Consider the following 19,033-nt stretch of genomic DNA (forward strand, 5'->3'; position numbering starts at 1 on the left):
ATGTCTGGGCATATCCTGCCAACTTAGGGCAAACAAAGCAAACCCAAAGAGATGATCAACAGAGTGCTGAAACTTTTCAGACACTCACCTCCAGTCACAGATCTGGGTTGAATCCATTATTATTCTTTAGCTCACTTTGCCACCCCAGTTCAGACACAGCTATCTGAAAATCAGTCTTGACCCTCAGCCTCATGGGAACAGTCCAGCCCAAAATGCCAAGCCTTTTCTTTCCTAGACCTGAATCAAGCCTCCTGGGACCGGTTTCGGGCTAATAGCCCTCATCAGCCAGGCTAGCTTGAATCCAGTGGCAAAGTGAGCAAGAGACCCACGTCTGGGCATACCCTGCCAACTTAGGGCAAACAAAGCAAACACAAAGAGATGATCAACGGAGCGCAGAAACTTTTAAGAGACTCACCCCCAGGCACAGATCTGGGTTGAATCCATCATCATTTTTTAGCCCAATTCGCCACCCCAGTTCAGAAACAGCTATATGCAATTCAGTCTTGAATCTGCGCCTCATGGGAACAGTCCAGCCCAAAATGCCAAGCCATGTCTTTCCTGGACCGGAACAAGCATCCTGGGACCAATTTCAGGCTAACAGCCCTCATCAGCCAGGCTAGCGTGAATCCAGTGGCAAAGTGAGCAAGGGACCCAAGCCTGAGCATACTCTCCCAACTTAGGGCGAACAAAGCAAACACAAGGAGATCATGGTTGTAGCGCTGAAACTTTTCAGACACTCACCCCCAGTCACAGATCTGGGTTGAATCCTTCATCCTTCTTTGGCTCACTTCGCCACCCCAGTTCGACACAGCTATATGAAAATCAGTCTTGACACTGTGCCTCATGGGACCAGTCCAGTCGGGAATGCCAAGCCATGTCTTCTCTGGACCGGAAACAAGCATCCTGGGACGGTTTGGGTCTAACAGCCCTCATCAGCCATGCTAGCTTGAATCCAGTGGAAAAGTGAGTGAGGGACCCACGTCTGGGTATACCTTGCCAACTTAGGGCAAACAAAGCAAACACAAGGAGATGATTGACGGGGCACTGAAACTTTTCTGACACTCACCAGCAGTCACAGTTCTGGGTTGAATCCATCATCATTCTTTAGCTCACTTCGCCACCCCAATTCAGACAAAGCTATATGCAAACCAGTCGTGACCCTGTGACTCAAAGGAACAGTCCAGCCCAAAATACAAAGCCATGTCCTCCCTGGACCGGAAACAAGGATCCTGGGTCAGGTTTCGGCTAACACCCCTCATCAGCCAGGCTAGCTTAAATAAAGTGGTAAAGTGAGCCAGGTACCCATGTCTGGGCCTATCCTGCCAACTTAGGGTGAACAAACCAAACACAAGGAGATGATCGACGGATTGTTGAAACTTTTCAGACACTCACCCAAAGTCACAGATCAGGGTTGACTCCGCTATCATACTTTAGCTCCCTTTGCCATCCCAGTTCAGACACAGCTATATGCAAATCAGTCTTGACCCTTTGCCTCATGGGAACAGTCCAACCCGAAATGCCAGCCATGTCTTCCCTGGACCGGAAACAAGCATCCTGGGACCGGTTTCAGGCTAACAGCCCTCATTAGCCAGGCTAGCTTGAATCCAGTGGCAAAGAGATGAGGGACCCATGTCTGGGCATATCCTGCCAACTTAGGGCAAACAAAGCAAACCCAAAGAGATGATCAACAGAGTGCTGAAACTTTTCAGACACTCACCTCCAGTCACAGATCTGGGTTGAATCCATTATTATTCTTTAGCTCACTTTGCCACCCCAGTTCAGACACAGCTATCTGAAAATCAGTCTTGACCCTCAGCCTCATGGGAACAGTCCAGCCCAAAATGCCAAGCCTTTTCTTTCCTAGACCTGAATCAAGCCTCCTGGGACCGGTTTCGGGCTAATAGCCCTCATCAGCCAGGCTAGCTTGAATCCAGTGGCAAAGTGAGCAAGAGACCCACGTCTGGGCATACCCTGCCAACTTAGGGCAAACAAAGCAAACACAAAGAGATGATCAACGGAGCGCAGAAACTTTTAAGAGACTCACCCCCAGGCACAGATCTGGGTTGAATCCATCATCATTTTTTAGCCCAATTCGCCACCCCAGTTCAGAAACAGCTATATGCAATTCAGTCTTGAATCTGCGCCTCATGGGAACAGTCCAGCCCAAAATGCCAAGCCATGTCTTTCCTGGACCGGAACAAGCATCCTGGGACCAATTTCAGGCTAACAGCCCTCATCAGCCAGGCTAGCGTGAATCCAGTGGCAAAGTGAGCAAGGGACCCAAGCCTGAGCATACTCTCCCAACTTAGGGCGAACAAAGCAAACACAAGGAGATCATGGTTGTAGCGCTGAAACTTTTCAGACACTCACCCCCAGTCACAGATCTGGGTTGAATCCTTCATCCTTCTTTGGCTCACTTCGCCACCCCAGTTCGACACAGCTATATGAAAATCAGTCTTGACACTGTGCCTCATGGGACCAGTCCAGTCGGGAATGCCAAGCCATGTCTTCTCTGGACCGGAAACAAGCATCCTGGGACGGTTTGGGTCTAACAGCCCTCATCAGCCATGCTAGCTTGAATCCAGTGGAAAAGTGAGTGAGGGACCCACGTCTGGGTATACCTTGCCAACTTAGGGCAAACAAAGCAAACACAAGGAGATGATTGACGGGGCACTGAAACTTTTCTGACACTCACCAGCAGTCACAGTTCTGGGTTGAATCCATCATCATTCTTTAGCTCACTTCGCCACCCCAATTCAGACAAAGCTATATGCAAACCAGTCGTGACCCTGTGACTCAAAGGAACAGTCCAGCCCAAAATACAAAGCCATGTCCTCCCTGGACCGGAAACAAGGATCCTGGGTCAGGTTTCGGCTAACACCCCTCATCAGCCAGGCTAGCTTAAATAAAGTGGTAAAGTGAGCCAGGTACCCATGTCTGGGCCTATCCTGCCAACTTAGGGTGAACAAACCAAACACAAGGAGATGATCGACGGATTGTTGAAACTTTTCAGACACTCACCCAAAGTCACAGATCAGGGTTGACTCCGCTATCATACTTTAGCTCCCTTTGCCACCCCAGTTCAGACACAGCTATATGCAAATCAGTCTTGACCCTTTGCCTCATGGGAACAGTCCAACCCGAAATGCCAAGCCATGTCTTCCCTGGACCGGAAACAAGCATCCTGGGACCGGTTTCAGGCTAACAGCCCTCATTAGCCAGGCTAGCTTGAATCCAGTGGCAAAGAGATGAGGGACCCATGTCTGGGCATATCCTGCCAACTTAGGGCAAACAAAGCAAACCCAAAGAGATGATCAACAGAGTGCTGAAACTTTTCAGACACTCACCTCCAGTCACAGATCTGGGTTGAATCCATTATTATTCTTTAGCTCACTTTGCCACCCCAGTTCAGACACAGCTATCTGAAAATCAGTCTTGACCCTCAGCCTCATGGGAACAGTCCAGCCCAAAATGCCAAGCCTTTTCTTTCCTAGACCTGAATCAAGCCTCCTGGGACCGGTTTCGGGCTAATAGCCCTCATCAGCCAGGCTAGCTTGAATCCAGTGGCAAAGTGAGCAAGAGACCCACGTCTGGGCATACCCTGCCAACTTAGGGCAAACAAAGCAAACACAAAGAGATGATCAACGGAGCGCAGAAACTTTTAAGAGACTCACCCCCAGGCACAGATCTGGGTTGAATCCATCATCATTTTTTAGCCCAATTCGCCACCCCAGTTCAGAAACAGCTATATGCAATTCAGTCTTGAATCTGCGCCTCATGGGAACAGTCCAGCCCAAAATGCCAAGCCATGTCTTTCCTGGACCGGAACAAGCATCCTGGGACCAATTTCAGGCTAACAGCCCTCATCAGCCAGGCTAGCGTGAATCCAGTGGCAAAGTGAGCAAGGGACCCAAGCCTGAGCATACTCTCCCAACTTAGGGCGAACAAAGCAAACACAAGGAGATCATGGTTGTAGCGCTGAAACTTTTCAGACACTCACCCCCAGTCACAGATCTGGGTTGAATCCTTCATCCTTCTTTGGCTCACTTCGCCACCCCAGTTCGACACAGCTATATGAAAATCAGTCTTGACACTGTGCCTCATGGGACCAGTCCAGTCGGGAATGCCAAGCCATGTCTTCTCTGGACCGGAAACAAGCATCCTGGGACGGTTTGGGTCTAACAGCCCTCATCAGCCATGCTAGCTTGAATCCAGTGGAAAAGTGAGTGAGGGACCCACGTCTGGGTATACCTTGCCAACTTAGGGCAAACAAAGCAAACACAAGGAGATGATTGACGGGGCACTGAAACTTTTCTGACACTCACCAGCAGTCACAGTTCTGGGTTGAATCCATCATCATTCTTTAGCTCACTTCGCCACCCCAATTCAGACAAAGCTATATGCAAACCAGTCGTGACCCTGTGACTCAAAGGAACAGTCCAGCCCAAAATACAAAGCCATGTCCTCCCTGGACCGGAAACAAGGATCCTGGGTCAGGTTTCGGTTAACACCCCTCATCAGCCAGGCTAGCTTAAATAAAGTGGTAAAGTGAGCCAGGTACCCATGTCTGGGCCTATCCTGCCAACTTAGGGTGAACAAACCAAACACAAGGAGATGATCGACGGATTGTTGAAACTTTTCAGACACTCACCCAAAGTCACAGATCAGGGTTGACTCCGCTATCATACTTTAGCTCCCTTTGCCACCCCAGTTCAGACACAGCTATATGCAAATCAGTCTTGACCCTTTGCCTCATGGGAACAGTCCAACCCGAAATGCCAAGCCATGTCTTCCCTGGACCGGAAACAAGCATCCTGGGACCGGTTTCAGGCTAACAGCCCTCATTAGCCAGGCTAGCTTGAATCCAGTGGCAAAGAGATGAGGGACCCATGTCTGGGCATATCCTGCCAACTTAGGGCAAACAAAGCAAACCCAAAGAGATGATCAACAGAGTGCTGAAACTTTTCAGACACTCACCTCCAGTCACAGATCTGGGTTGAATCCATTATTATTCTTTAGCTCACTTTGCCACCCCAGTTCAGACACAGCTATCTGAAAATCAGTCTTGACCCTCAGCCTCATGGGAACAGTCCAGCCCAAAATGCCAAGCCTTTTCTTTCCTAGACCTGAATCAAGCCTCCTGGGACCGGTTTCGGGCTAATAGCCCTCATCAGCCAGGCTAGCTTGAATCCAGTGGCAAAGTGAGCAAGAGACCCACGTCTGGGCATACCCTGCCAACTTAGGGCAAACAAAGCAAACACAAAGAGATGATCAACGGAGCGCAGAAACTTTTAAGAGACTCACCCCCAGGCACAGATCTGGGTTGAATCCATCATCATTTTTTAGCCCAATTCGCCACCCCAGTTCAGAAACAGCTATATGCAATTCAGTCTTGAATCTGCGCCTCATGGGAACAGTCCAGCCCAAAATGCCAAGCCATGTCTTTCCTGGACCGGAACAAGCATCCTGGGACCAATTTCAGGCTAACAGCCCTCATCAGCCAGGCTAGCGTGAATCCAGTGGCAAAGTGAGCAAGGGACCCAAGCCTGAGCATACTCTGCCAACTTAGGGCCAACAAAGCAAACACAAGGAGATCATGGTTGTAGCGCTGAAACTTTTCAGACACTCACCCCCAGTCACAGATCTGGGTTGAATCCTTCATCCTTCTTTGGCTCACTTCGCCACCCCAGTTCGACACAGCTATATGAAAATCAGTCTTGACACTGTGCCTCATGGGACCAGTCCAGTCGGGAATGCCAAGCCATGTCTTCTCTGGACCGGAAACAAGCATCCTGGGACGGTTTGGGGCTAACAGCCCTCATCAGCCATGCTAGCTTGAATCCAGTGGAAAAGTGAGCGAGGGACCCACGTCTGGGTATACCTTGCCAACTTAGGGCAAACAAAGCAAACACAAGGAGATGATTGATGGGGCACTGAAACTTTTCTGACACTCACCAGCAGTCACAGTTCTGGGTTGAATCCATCATCATTCTTTAGCTCACTTAGCCACCCCAATTCAGACAAAGCTATATGCAAATCAGTCGTGACCCTGTGACTCATAAGAACAGTCCAGCCCAAAATACAAAGCCATGTCCTCCCTGGACTGGAAACAAGGATCCTGGGTCCGGTTTCGGCTAACACCCCTCATCAGCCAGGCTAGCTTAAATAAAGTGGTAAAGTGAGCCAGGTACCCATGTCTGGGCCTATCCTGCCAACTTAGGGTGAACAAACCAAACACAAGGAGATGACCGACGGAATGTTGAAACTTTTCAGACACTCACCCAAAGTCACAGATCTGGGTTGACTCCGTTATCATTCTTTAGCTCCCTTTGCCACCCCAGTTCAGACACAGCTATATGCAAATCAGTCTTGACCCTTTGCCTCATGGGAACAGTCCAACCCGAAATGCCAAGCCATGTCTTCCCTGGACCGGAAACAAGCATCCTGGGACTAGTTTTAGGCTAACAGCCCTCATTATCCAGGCTAGCTTGAATCCAGTGGCAAAGAGATGAGGGACCCATGTCTGGGCATATCCTGCCAACTTAGGGCAAACAAAGCAAACCCAAAGAGATGATCAACAGAGTGCTAAAACTTTTCAGACACTCACCTCCAGTCACAGATCTGGGTTGAATCCATCATTATTCTTTAGCTCACTTTGCCACCCCAGTTCAGACACAGCTATCGCCAAATCAGTCTTGACCCTCTGCCTCATGGGAACAGTCCAGCCCAAAGTGCCAAGCCTTTTCTTCCCTAGACCTGAATCAAGCCTCCTGGGACCGGTTTCGGGCTAACAGCCCTCATCAGCCAGGCTAGCTTGAATCCAGTGGCAAAGTGAGCAAGGGACCCACGTCTGGGCATACCCTGCCAACTTAGGGCAAACAAAGCAAACACAAAAAGATGATCAACGGAGCGCTGAAATGTTTCAGAGACTCACCCCCAGACACAGATCTGGGTTGAATCCATCATCATTCTTTAGCTCACTTCACCACCCCAGTTCAGAAACAGCTATATGCAATTCAGTCTTGACTCTGTGCCTCATAGGAACAGTCCAGCCCAAAATTCCAAGCCAGGTCTTTCCTGGACCGGAAACAAGCATCCTGGAACCGATTTTGGGCTAACAGCCCTCAACAGCCAGGCTAGCTTGAATCCAGTGGCAAAGTGAGCAAGGGACCCACGTCTGGGCATACCCTGCCAACTTAGGACAAACAAAGCAAACACAAGGAGATGATCGAAGGAGCGCTGAAACTTTTCAGACACACACCCCCAGCCGCAGATCTGGGTTGAATCCGTCATCATTCTGTAGCTCACTTTGCCAGCACACTTCATAAACAGCTATATGCAAATCGGTCTTGACCCTGTGCCTCATAGGAACAGTCCAGCCTGAAATGCCAAGGCTGTCTTCTCTGGGCCAGAAACACGCATCCTGGGACCGCTTTCGGGCTCACAGGCCTCCTCAGCCAGGCTAGCTTTAATCCAGTGGCAAAGTGAGCAAGGGACCCCCGTCTTGGCATACCCTGCCAACCTAGGGCAAACAAAGCAAACACAAGGAGATGATTCACGGAGCACTGAAACTTTTCAGATTATCACCCCCAGTCACGGATATGGGTTTAATCCATCATCATTCTTTAGCTCACTTTGCCACCCCAGTTCACACACAGCTATATGCAAATCAGTCTTGACCCTCTGCCTCATGGGAACAGTCCGGCCCGAATTGCCAAGCCTTGTCTTCCCTGGACTGGAAACAGGCATCCTGGAACCGGTTTCGACTAACAGTCTTCATCAGCCAGGCTAGCTTGAATCCATAGGCAAATTGAGCAGGGACCCACACCTGGGCATACCCTGCTAACCTAGGGGTAACAAAGCAAACAAAAGGAGATGATCAACGGAGCGCTGAAACTATTCAGTTACTCACCCCAGTCACAGATCTGGGTTCAATCCATCATCATTCTTTAGCTCACTTCGCCACACCAATTCATACACAGCTATATGGAAATCAGTTATGACCCTGTGCCTCATCGGAACAGTCCAGCCCAAAATGCCAAGCCATGTCCACCCTGGACCGGAAACAAGGATCCTGGGACCGGTTTTGAGCTAACAGCCCTCATCAGCCAGGCTATCTTAAAACCAGTGCCAAAGTGAGCCAGGTACCCAAGCATGGGCCTACCCTGTCAACTTAGGGTGAACAAAGCAAACACAAGGAGATGATTGATGGAGTGTTGAAACTTTTCAGACACTCACCCCTAGTCACAGATCTGGGTTGAATCCATCATCATTCTTTAGCTCACTTTGACAACCCAGTTCAGAAACAGCTATCTGAAAATCAGTCTTGACCCTGTGCCTCAGCGGAACAATCCAACCTGAAATGCCAAGCCATGTCTTCCCTGGATGTGAAACAAGCATCCTGGGACCGGTTTCGGGCTAACAGCCCTCATTATCCAGGCTAGCTTGAATCCAGTGGCAAACTGAGCAAGGGACCCCCGTCTAGGCATACCCTGCCAACCTAGGGCGAACAAAGCAAACACAAGGAGATGATTCACGGAGCACTGAAACTTTTCAGATTCTCACCCCCAGTCACAGATCTGGGTTGAATCCATCATCATTCTTTAGCTCACTTTGCCACCCCAGTTCACACACAGCTATATGCAAATCAGTCTTGACCCTCTGCCTCATGGGAACAGTCCGGCCCGAAATGCCAAGCCTTGTCTTGCCTAGACCGGAATCAAGTATCCTGGGACCGGTTTCGAGCTAACAGCACCCATCAGCCAGGCTAGCTTGAATCCAGTGGCAAAGTGAGCAAGGGACCCACGTCTGGGCATACCCTGCCAATTTAGGGTGAACAAAGCAAACACAGGAGATGATGGTCGGAGCGCTGAAACTTTTCAGACACTCACCCCCAGTCACAGATCTGGGTTGAATCCATCATTATTATTTAGCTCACTTCGCCACCCCAGTTCGGACACAGCTATATGCAAATCAGTCTTGACCCTGTGCCCCATGGGAACAGTCCAGCCCGAAATGCCAAGCCATATCTTTCATGGACCGGAAACAAGCATTTGGAACCGGTTTCAGGCTAACAGCCCTCATCATACTGGCTATCTAGAATACAGTGGCAAAGTGAGCAAGGGACCCACGTCTGAGCATACCCTGCCAACTTAGGGCGAACAAAGCAAACACATGGAGATGATCGACGGAGCGGATAACATTTTCAGACACTCACCCCCAGTCACAGTTCTAGGTTGAAACCATCATTATTCTTTAGCTCACTTCGCCACCCCAGTTCAGACACAGCTATATGCAAATAAGTCTTGACCCCATGATTCATGGGAACAGTCCAGCCCGAAATGCCAAGCCTTGTCTTGCCTAGACCGGAATCAAGCATCCTGGGACCGGTTTCGAGCTAACAGCACCCATCAGCCAGGCTAGCTTGAATCCAGAGGCAAAGTGAGCAAGAGACCCACGTCTGGGCATACCCTGCCAACTTAGGGCGAACAAAGCAAACACAAGGAGATGATTGACTGATGAGGACTGTTACCCTGAAACTGGTCCCAGGATGCTGTTTCCAGTCCAGAGAAGACATGGCTTGGCAGTTCGGGCTGGACTGTTCCCATGAGGCACATAAATGCGGAGGGAAGGGTCGTGCATGTGATGTGTCTCTAACACTTTTACATCATCCTCTATGTCTTGTTTCTTTTGTGTCTGGAGCCTTTCGAGAGTAGAGGTATGAGAAATCAATGCACTGCTGATTCAATTATCCAGTTAGGTAGATAAATAACAATATTATGTGGGTGTCCTGTAGCAAGCCACTTTTCATACAGCCACATTTTAGATTAAAACTTACCTCTACTGCTGCCAAGCCCATGTCCAATAAACTGCAGTGCCTTTAACTCTTATACCTTCATCACACCAACACAATCCTCAGCTCTCCTCTACAATGCAGCACTTGCAACTCACAGAACCTTCCCTGAAGTACCCTTATGTGAGTTTGGGCTTACCCTGAAAAATGTTCTTGATGGCTTGAGCTCTGCGACCAACACCCAAGATCTCCCACTGTCCGATGATGTCCAGGAAATATGTTGCAATGACTAGTGGGGTCATTGAAATCATGTTCTCCTCACCAGAGCCCTGAGGAATCACAATAAGATGCAGAAGATTTGAGCCATTGATTGCATTCTCGATGATAGGGGTTCCTGATAAAAATAAGAAGACAGAGTAAAATGTATCTTTCAGTACAGAACCAGCTATATGCAGACTGGGATGATTTTAGACAGTAAAAAAGTAATAGATGAGTTGCTTACCCACGGCAATAGTTTTCTACCTAAATAACTTATACAGACTGAGATGCTATCCATTATCCTGCTGTCTATTGGTAGGATCTATAACTGCCTGTAATCTTGTTAAAATAGAAACATTAAAAAGTGAAAAAATATAGACTGAGAAAATGAAATGTAGACACAATATTAAAACTGTATTCAACCAGCACCTAATTCCGCTATCAATGTACTGCATACGGGTATTTGCAAACTATTCTCAGGCTCCCCTTAAGGACTTAGGGTGTTAGGGGGCCAAGGTCTAAAGTACCACCAGCAGTTCATGTTTACCTGCCCTTGACTGTCGGGATAAAGAGGTGCTGGACAGGTTGGTAGCTACACTGTAGGCAAAGAAAGGGCCACCTAGAAACAGGCTGCAGAGGGGGACTTTGGGACAAGCCTGAGAGCTCCCAAAAGGAAGTTTCGTTTGTGGGGGTCCTGGGAACAGGAGGGTACAACTCGTTGTCCTGGCGCAGGCCAGGGAGCTTGGGTGTAGAGGGTTTTGGTAGTCTGCTGCTTCCCGAAGCTTATGCATCAAAGGCACCCACAGGTCATGGCAAGATCTGCAAAGGAGGGAGAAAAAAGGACACCTAGGCCACTCTCATTGCTGACCTCAGTGGTGCTGATGTCCCTAATCAGCTGCTCAGTCTCTGTGGCATTGGAGACCGTATTGGACTCAAACAAGCTTTGGCTGTTGCAAGGGATGTGGTACTCCTAGTATTGGTGCAGGGTGGCTCCAATTGGTTCTGGCGTCTTGTCACTTGGTGGGAAGCTGGATCTCACCTCTAGGAGCATGGTGACATCTTCCTGGGTGGCTGCTCTCATCGGGTGAACCCAATGAACAGCATAACATTGAACCAGACTTTGTGGTCGGTGCCTGCAGGCTACAGGGAAGTAGCTCCTCCAATTCAAGGGAGATGCTTACAGCTTGGAAAAGTGCTGGAGGCCCTCTGAGGCTTTTGAAAGATGCACAGCTGCCAGACGAGTAGAGGTATTATAAACAATGGGGTATTCCCAAATGGTCCCTGGACCTGGGTATCGGTTATTATAAAGAAACAAAGGTCCTGGACCAATTTTTCAAGGAAGAGTTAGATTAACAGAATTATCAACTTATTTAAGCTTACATTAATCAGCTCACAAACGTCTGTAAATCGTGAAAATAATTAAAACAAACAGATGTGCAGAAAAAACACTAAGTATTATTACAATATATTTATTTAGTCATTTAAAGGAACACTCATTAGAGGGTCTAGAAGGTAGAACAATGTAAACATGTAAGAAAGAGTGCTCAAGTGTATATATAGGAGTCAAGAGAGCTTAAAGTGTGTAGAAAAGTAAAGGGCATGCATTTACAAGACTATACAAAACTGATATCCAATAAACAGTTAAATGCAACCTGGCCACATGCAATTTATTCATTTGAATTATATTTTCTAAACTTGTAAGGAGATTTTCTTTAAGGCTGTAAACAGGGGTAATGGGGAAGGGGAAATTGGTCCTGCTGCGGTAGGGGGTAGCGTTGAAGTTTCTATCTGGCTTATCGGCAACCGATGGACTTTAATACCTCAGCCATGCGGATCTTCCTCAGGACAAGGGTACAGGTGAAGTGACCCTCATCAATCATGCAATGCTCAATTGGAGTCCAAAACCTGGTTACACCAATGCCCGTAAAGTGGCAAGGGCCAACTAAGGACAAATACCATTATTCAGTAGATATAAACCATGACGGTGGTGCCCAGATCATCCATGGAATGTACTATTCAGGCCAATATGTGTGCCAAGAGTTTCCATTGGAAAATACCAGGCAAAAAGTGTGGGCGACCATGTAAAAAAAGGGGAACTTTCTTACATATGGATGGTCAATATTTTAAAGTATCTAGTCTGCAACGTAAACTTTTTCACTCTGGCCAGGTTCATGGAAAATGTATAAAGCTACTCCCCTAAGTTTGAATCTATGTTTGGGGCAGTTTTATAATATCTTTAAATTTCATAAAATATTCCAGTATCCTGTCACTCTCCATTCTACACCATCACTGAGGACCTTACAATGCCCCTGTGTCAGGACCCTGAACCGTCCTTTCAAAACCCTGCCTTTAACCCCGAACAGCAAAGCCCGTTGAAAGTCAACATGAATTGGGGAAACCATGAAGTATATGTTGTATGGTCAATGTTGAACATAACACAAGCTCGCTTCACCTATTGGCGTTGTATGTATGATAGCAGGAATGATGCTTCAGATTATTCTGAGCTATTTTTCACTTACTTTGATAGCTCTAATGCCAAATCCATTTGCAGAGCAAATTGTACAAAAGAAGCTTGGATCATGTCATCAGTGATGTCATCACTGATGTCATTTGAGACGTCATCAGTGATATCATAAATGATGTCAAAGAACATGTCATGACTGATGTCATATGTGAGGTCATAAGCATTACTGTGGTGGGGGGCGCAAGTTCTAGTTAGAGCTGCTAACAATAACTGGTTGACTTCTGAGTTTTTTTCAGTTAATGACATCTGATGACATCACCCAAGCTTCGTTTTCCCACATATTGTTGTATAAATGAAAACAGTTTTTTGTTCAGCGAATAACTTTGGTGCCATTCGACAACATTTTCACAAAACTTCCCCTTTTTGGTTCCAGTGGCGTAACAAAAGTTGAGGGGGCCCCCTTAAAGGTACATGGAGGGCCCCACTCAGGATTTACTCTGGAGCTCTCAGGTCTGAGTACTGTGCTGAGGGTCCCCCGGTAGCTTGGGGGGCCCCCACACTGCGGGGATACGGGGCTGTTACATGCCTGTTTGGTTCACGGCTGTGTTGAAAGTTTCAAGTGATCCATCAAGCTGGGGGGCCAAGAAAAAAAGGGGGTCTCAAAACACGTTTTCCCCATGTTGTGTCTAAGGGGAAACTGAGGAGGAGAGAGCAATAAGAGTCACAAGGAGTATGACGAAAATAACCTAGTTATGAACATTTCAATTAAGACACTCACTAAGGCACAAACAGCCGTGTTAAACAAAGGAACATCATTTCTCCCAACCTACAAATCCAATTTACCAAAGACAGAAGTTGCTTTATTCAAATTCTTTAGATCTCTTAGATTTTTAAGGATTCACAAATCATACCTGCTATGGGAAATGAAGTAACCTTGAAAGAATTCAAACCTAACAGTAATTTCTGCGCACCCACCTCTCACAAGATGATCGACGCATTCGAAAGAATTGTTCTAGCTGACATTCAAAAAATCAACTTCTCCAAAGTAAGAAAGAATAATTTTTCAAAACATGGAGTACTTTGCAAAAGCCTGATAAACGACCCTAAATTGACTTTTCAGAAAGCAGATAAGGGAGGAGTTTTCATTGTCATGGACACAGATTTTTATATAACCAGCGTGAATGAGCATGTGAACAATGAAGGAATTCACTTACCATTGGAAAATGATCCTACACAAGCATACCAAAGCATATTAAAACACATTCTTGATCACGCAGTGGAAATGAAATGGATTTACGCTTTCGCCGTAAAAAATGGGGAGGCTCAAAATTCTCCACACTTGCCCCCACTTTTTGGAATTCCCTTTCAGCCCACCTCAGATCCTCTACCCAATATTCTCTCTTCAGAAAGGCATTAAAAACCTTCCTGTTTTCACAAGCCTTCCCTCATTAATCTCTCCCATGTCCACCCTCCTCCCCACCCCTCGAGGCTTCAGTAAACTGTAGCGCCATGAAACCGCCAGGTGTACGCGCGCTTTAGAAATATTTTAGACTCAAACTCAGTGCTAAAACCCACAAATTTCTGGAAACTAAATTTCCACGAAGACCCCAACTATATATGCTACCCAAAGTCCATAAAGTCGCACAAAAGCCTCCGTCCAGACCTATAGTCTCAGCTTGCGGCTCTATCTCAGAACCTACTGGGAAATATGTGGACTGGTTTTTACAACCACTGGTGCAAAGTTGTAGCACGTATGTTAAGGATACAACATCTTTCTTGAACATCCTCAATAACATCAGCATAGAAGATGCAACAGAGTGGTGGCTATGCACAGTGGATGTTACAGCCCTCTTTACATCTATTCCGCATAATGAAGGTCTTGAAGCACTGGAATGGTGCCTGTTAAAAGATGAACAACGTGTTCCTTTTAGAGCTCAAGCATTTCGCACTTTTCCACAGCTATTTTCAATGGCAAGAGAGATTTTACTGTCAATGTAACGGTACATCAATGGGCTTCGGGGAAGCACCTTCGTACCCCAATATTTTTATGTCAAAGTTCGAAACTGACCACATTCTAGAAAATTCAGAATGGACAGACAATCTGATAGTATTTAAGAGATACATTGATGATATATTCATCATCTGGAATGGCGATAAAGCAAAACTCCAAGAAAACATCGAGAACATCCATTATGAGAGAATCAAGTTCACTCATCTATACTACTATTATAAAGAGAGAACTTGCACCTTTGGGCAAGGTAATCTTGGGAACCACAGCGCCAATCTACACACCCAAGACATCTTAGAAAACCTCAGGGCAAGCAGAAGGACATAGGCTACATAAAAATAAAAATAAAACGTTGTTTAAAATATTAATACATTTTAAAAAGTAGTCCCTTGCAACTAGCGCCGGCCGCGACGTCTGCGTGAGGGGAGGAGCAGCGTTCACCAGAACCAGGAAGAGCAGACGACATGAGTGACGTCTGCATGAGGGGAGGAGCGGCGTTCACCAGAACCAGGAAGAGCGGAGGACAACAGCGCCGGTAGGAGCTGCGGAGCGGCGAGAACCGGAGGAGCAGTGGCAGCGCGGGGAGGAGCGGCGGGAAGCGGAGGAGCAGTGAGAGGTACGTGGCTGGAGATGTTGCTGGGGCGGGAGGCGGGAGGGAGTCGGCGGGTGCACCGCGTGGGCTGCATCGGATGTTGCTGGAGTCCGGGCGGGAGGCGGGAGGCGGGAGGCGAGGCGGGGCAGGCGGGGGGGGTCGGGAGGGAGTCGGCGGGTGCACCGCTCAACATGCTGCCCCAGCCACCTTCTGCCCCGGGGTAAAAATGCAGCCCCCAGCCCCCTTCTGCCCCAGGCAACGCTGGGGCGGGCTGCTAGTACTATTGAAAAACACCGGATAGCTTATCTTGATGTTCTAGTCACCCTAGATGACAACAAAATAAGCACCAGAGTATTCTAAAAAAAAACCCGATAGAAACACTTGCTCACTTTATCAGAGTTTTCATCAAGAAGCTCTCAAAAAACATCTGCCAGTTTCACAATTCATCAGACTAAAGAGAATTACCTCAGATCCAATGGACTTGTCAGTTTCAATCAACAATCAAGTCACAAAACATCGCGCACGAGGATATCCTCAAGACATCTTGAATAAATCCATCAAGAGAGTGAATCAAATGCCAAGAGAAACATTATTGGCACCCAACACCTTGCCAGCAGAAAAGAAAACTCTGTGGTTTGAAATTTTCAACTCAAGCACAAAAAATTAAGAGCATAATCAACCATCATTGGTCTTTGATCACCACTGAACCTGTACTACAAGGGTTATTCAGCGACCGCATCACATTCACATTCGCATTCCAAAGATCCAAAAATCTCAAAGAAATATTGATCTCTAAGAAAACAACAACAAAAACTCATAAAGGAATGTCCAGATGTGAAAACTGCGTTCACTGCAACAACGTAATGGTAGGAAATTCTTTGATGCACCCGATGAAAGGCAATAAAATAACACTCCGACATTCAAGTACTTGTGATACAAAAAACGTGGTATACACAATCAAATGTCCTTGGGGCAAGATATACGTAGGACAAACTGAGAGAAAAATCAAAGTAAGAATGACTGAGCATAAGAGCAATATAAGATTGAACAATTTGAAATCTACACTCACAACGCATTGGATAGAGGCACAACACCAAATATCACATATTAAATTCACTATATTGGAGGTAGTGCAACAACGCTGTCATATGGATCCGCTCAAATCACACCTTATGGCTGAATTTTATTGGATCAAAAAACTGAACTCTTTACATCTCCTTGGGATGAATGACAGGGTAGAATATGCATGTTTCCTGTAAGGACTGTAATCATTATATTGGTCTTCATCTACTCTTTATCCCTACACCACAGTGACATTGAATCATTTCAAGTTTACTGAATGCACGAAATGTAAACCTTTTAATGTAATGTTGTTCAAACATTCATTTTGTTTTAAACTCAGCTGCATTACAATTTTAAATTTGTTACTGGGTACCTCTATGCACTTTGGCTAGGAATTGTAATTCATCATTATTCCACGTTTAGAGACATCACATTGGATAACCCTATTCTAGTTAGGGTAGCGTTGATTAACTTGGATAATAATTTTTTCTATTTTTTATTTTGTCATTCATTAGTATTTTACGATTTTTTATGTAGTCTTTTTACACTATCTATTTCTCGACGCGTAGTTTGGATTCTACGTAGAACCAAGACACCCTGATAAACTCACGATAGGTTAATTCTCGCCTGTGATGCATCTTTGAAGTCAGTGCACTCAGATCACCTGATCAGCGGCACTTTAAGTTAACGGCACAGGATTGGCTTTTTCTGTTTCCTGGCATGCCGAATCAGGAAATACAGAACTATGCACCGAACGCATACCTGAGTCCGAAAGATGTCATCGATCATAGTGAGTTTACATGTGCAATATCTGCTTTTGAGCTTTTCTAACTACACGTGTATGGCACGCTGTTCGTTTCTTAGCCCAGAACGCACTCTGTTTCCCATAAATATTTGTTTAGAGTAACGCTTCTACCAGTTAATGTGTACCCTGTCATGGTAATCCGACAGGTCGATCCGTAACACACTCAAGTTTTAGAGTGGAGTTGCTCACCTTAATGAGATAGACAGTCCACATGTTGTTGTTGATCACATCGACACATTTAGCACATAATGGCAACCTTTTCCCATTCAGAAGCTGTTATTTTAATGAGTATCATGCCACTACTATAGAGTGCATATGCTTGAATTCATATTTGTCGGCCTTATGATACCCTGTATCACATTTTGACCAAAGGCAGCTTCACAGTTATTTCTTTACGTCAAGAACAATATTGATATGTTTTGAACATTATACACATTGATACGTTAGCATGTTATGCATATTTGTCAGAATTGCTTTTGATTGTCTGTAATAGAGACTGACCTGGTCCTGTATTTTTCCTTTTGTAGACCCCTGAAAAAGGGTCTTTTTTGACGGCCCGAAATTAATTGAGTGTGTTAGAAAAGACACAAATAGGAAGAATTATGTTATGAATTAATAACGGATTGTATACAAACAGAAAAGGATGAACTTCAAATAAAGAAAAACAAATCAATCTGCACCAAGATTGTTGAAACGTGTTTATTATACCTCAAGAGTAAAACAGTGAAGAAACTAGTGTGTTTCAAGTTAAGTGTGCCTCCCTCATGGAGCCATAGACAGCCCTCGGAGGGTGGAAGTCCAGCAATGTCCTGGGGTGGGTGCCCAGCAATGTCCTGGGGTGGATGCCCACCCCCAGGACATTACAGTTTGCTATATTGCCACAGCAAACTCAGCTTCGGTTCGTGCAAGCGAGAGCAGAAAATGCTCTTGCTTGCACAAAGCAGAGCAGAATTGCTTTTGGACAGAGGGAGCTGCATGATAGCAGCTCCCTCTGTCCAAAAGCAATGCCGGCTCCTGCAGGACGCGGAGAACTGGCAAGGACTGCAAAGGGAAAAGAAAAATGACCAGCTACCCTGGATAGGACCAGGGCTCCCAGGCCAGGCCCCGGGGAATGGAGTACCCGGGGCCAAAATCAGCCTGGGATGGGGGCCGCCCTCCATTTTTTTTAAACCCCCCAAATAAATTCAGGCCCCAGGGGATGGGGTCCCCGGGGCCGGAAACGGCCTGGGAGAAGGGCCACGCAGCCCATTCCCACACTCCCTCACCTACCTTTCTTTGCTCCCTCACTCAGTCCCCTTCTCTCACTCCTTTCTTCACTCCCTCTATCTCCTCACTCCCTCACTCCCCTTGTCTTATGCTCACTCGCCTTTATCCACCCTCTATCACCCCTCTTTTCTCAACCTCACTGCCCTTCTCTCACCCTCCCTCACCCCCGTTCCCTTACTCCACTTCCCTCACTTATCCTAATTCTCCATCCTTAACTCCCCTCCCCCCTCTCCTCCCCCACTCACCTTTTCCCAGTCTCTCTGCTTCACTCCCCTTCCACTTCTTTCCTTCTTTTATTCCCTCAGTAATTCACCTTCCCTCACTCATCTTACTCCACTTTACTCACTCCTTTTCTCAATCCCTCTGTCCTCTCACTTCCTCACTCCTCTTCCCTCACTCCCTCTCTGTTACCCTCACTCCCTCTGTCCCCTCACTCTCTCACTCCCCTTCACTCACCCTCACTCACCTTCCATCCCTCACTGTCGTAAATGCACCCTCACTCACTCCCCCCTCCCTCTCACTCACCCCTTCCCTTACTCCCCTTTCCTCATTTAGTTTTGCTAACTCACATTTCTTTAGTCCCTTACTCACCTTCACTTCATTTATCTCTCCCTCTTTCTCTCTGTGTCACTCAATCTAACCGCCTCATTATCCTCTCAGTCATTTGCTCTCCTTCTATTTCTCTTTCCCTCTCTCTGTCCTTCACCGTTCCTTTGTTTCCCTTTCTGTTTCCTTCACTCCTACTTTATCACTTAGTACCCTTTTATGACTTTTAATCTCCTGCC

At 46.7% G+C, this 19,033-nt stretch overlaps 1 protein-coding gene across 2 annotated transcripts in view; it reads right to left on the reverse strand.

The window, feature by feature from the left end:
* Window positions 1-19,033, reverse strand: part of LOC147748681 (A.superbus venom factor 1-like) — a 1,130,076-nt gene that overhangs the window by 548,123 nt on the left and 562,920 nt on the right. For both annotated transcript variants that reach the window (XM_086963555.1, XM_086963554.1), the window contains exon 24: window positions 9,993-10,187. In XM_086963555.1, the coding sequence (XP_086819681.1) occupies window positions 9,993-10,187 (195 nt within the window). The remainder of the gene's footprint in view (window positions 1-9,992; window positions 10,188-19,033) is intronic.

This window comes from Lissotriton vulgaris, chromosome 1_1 (assembly GCF_964263255.1).
Source record: "Lissotriton vulgaris chromosome 1_1, aLisVul1.2, whole genome shotgun sequence".
In the NCBI taxonomy this organism is placed as follows: Eukaryota; Metazoa; Chordata; class Amphibia; order Caudata; family Salamandridae; genus Lissotriton; species Lissotriton vulgaris.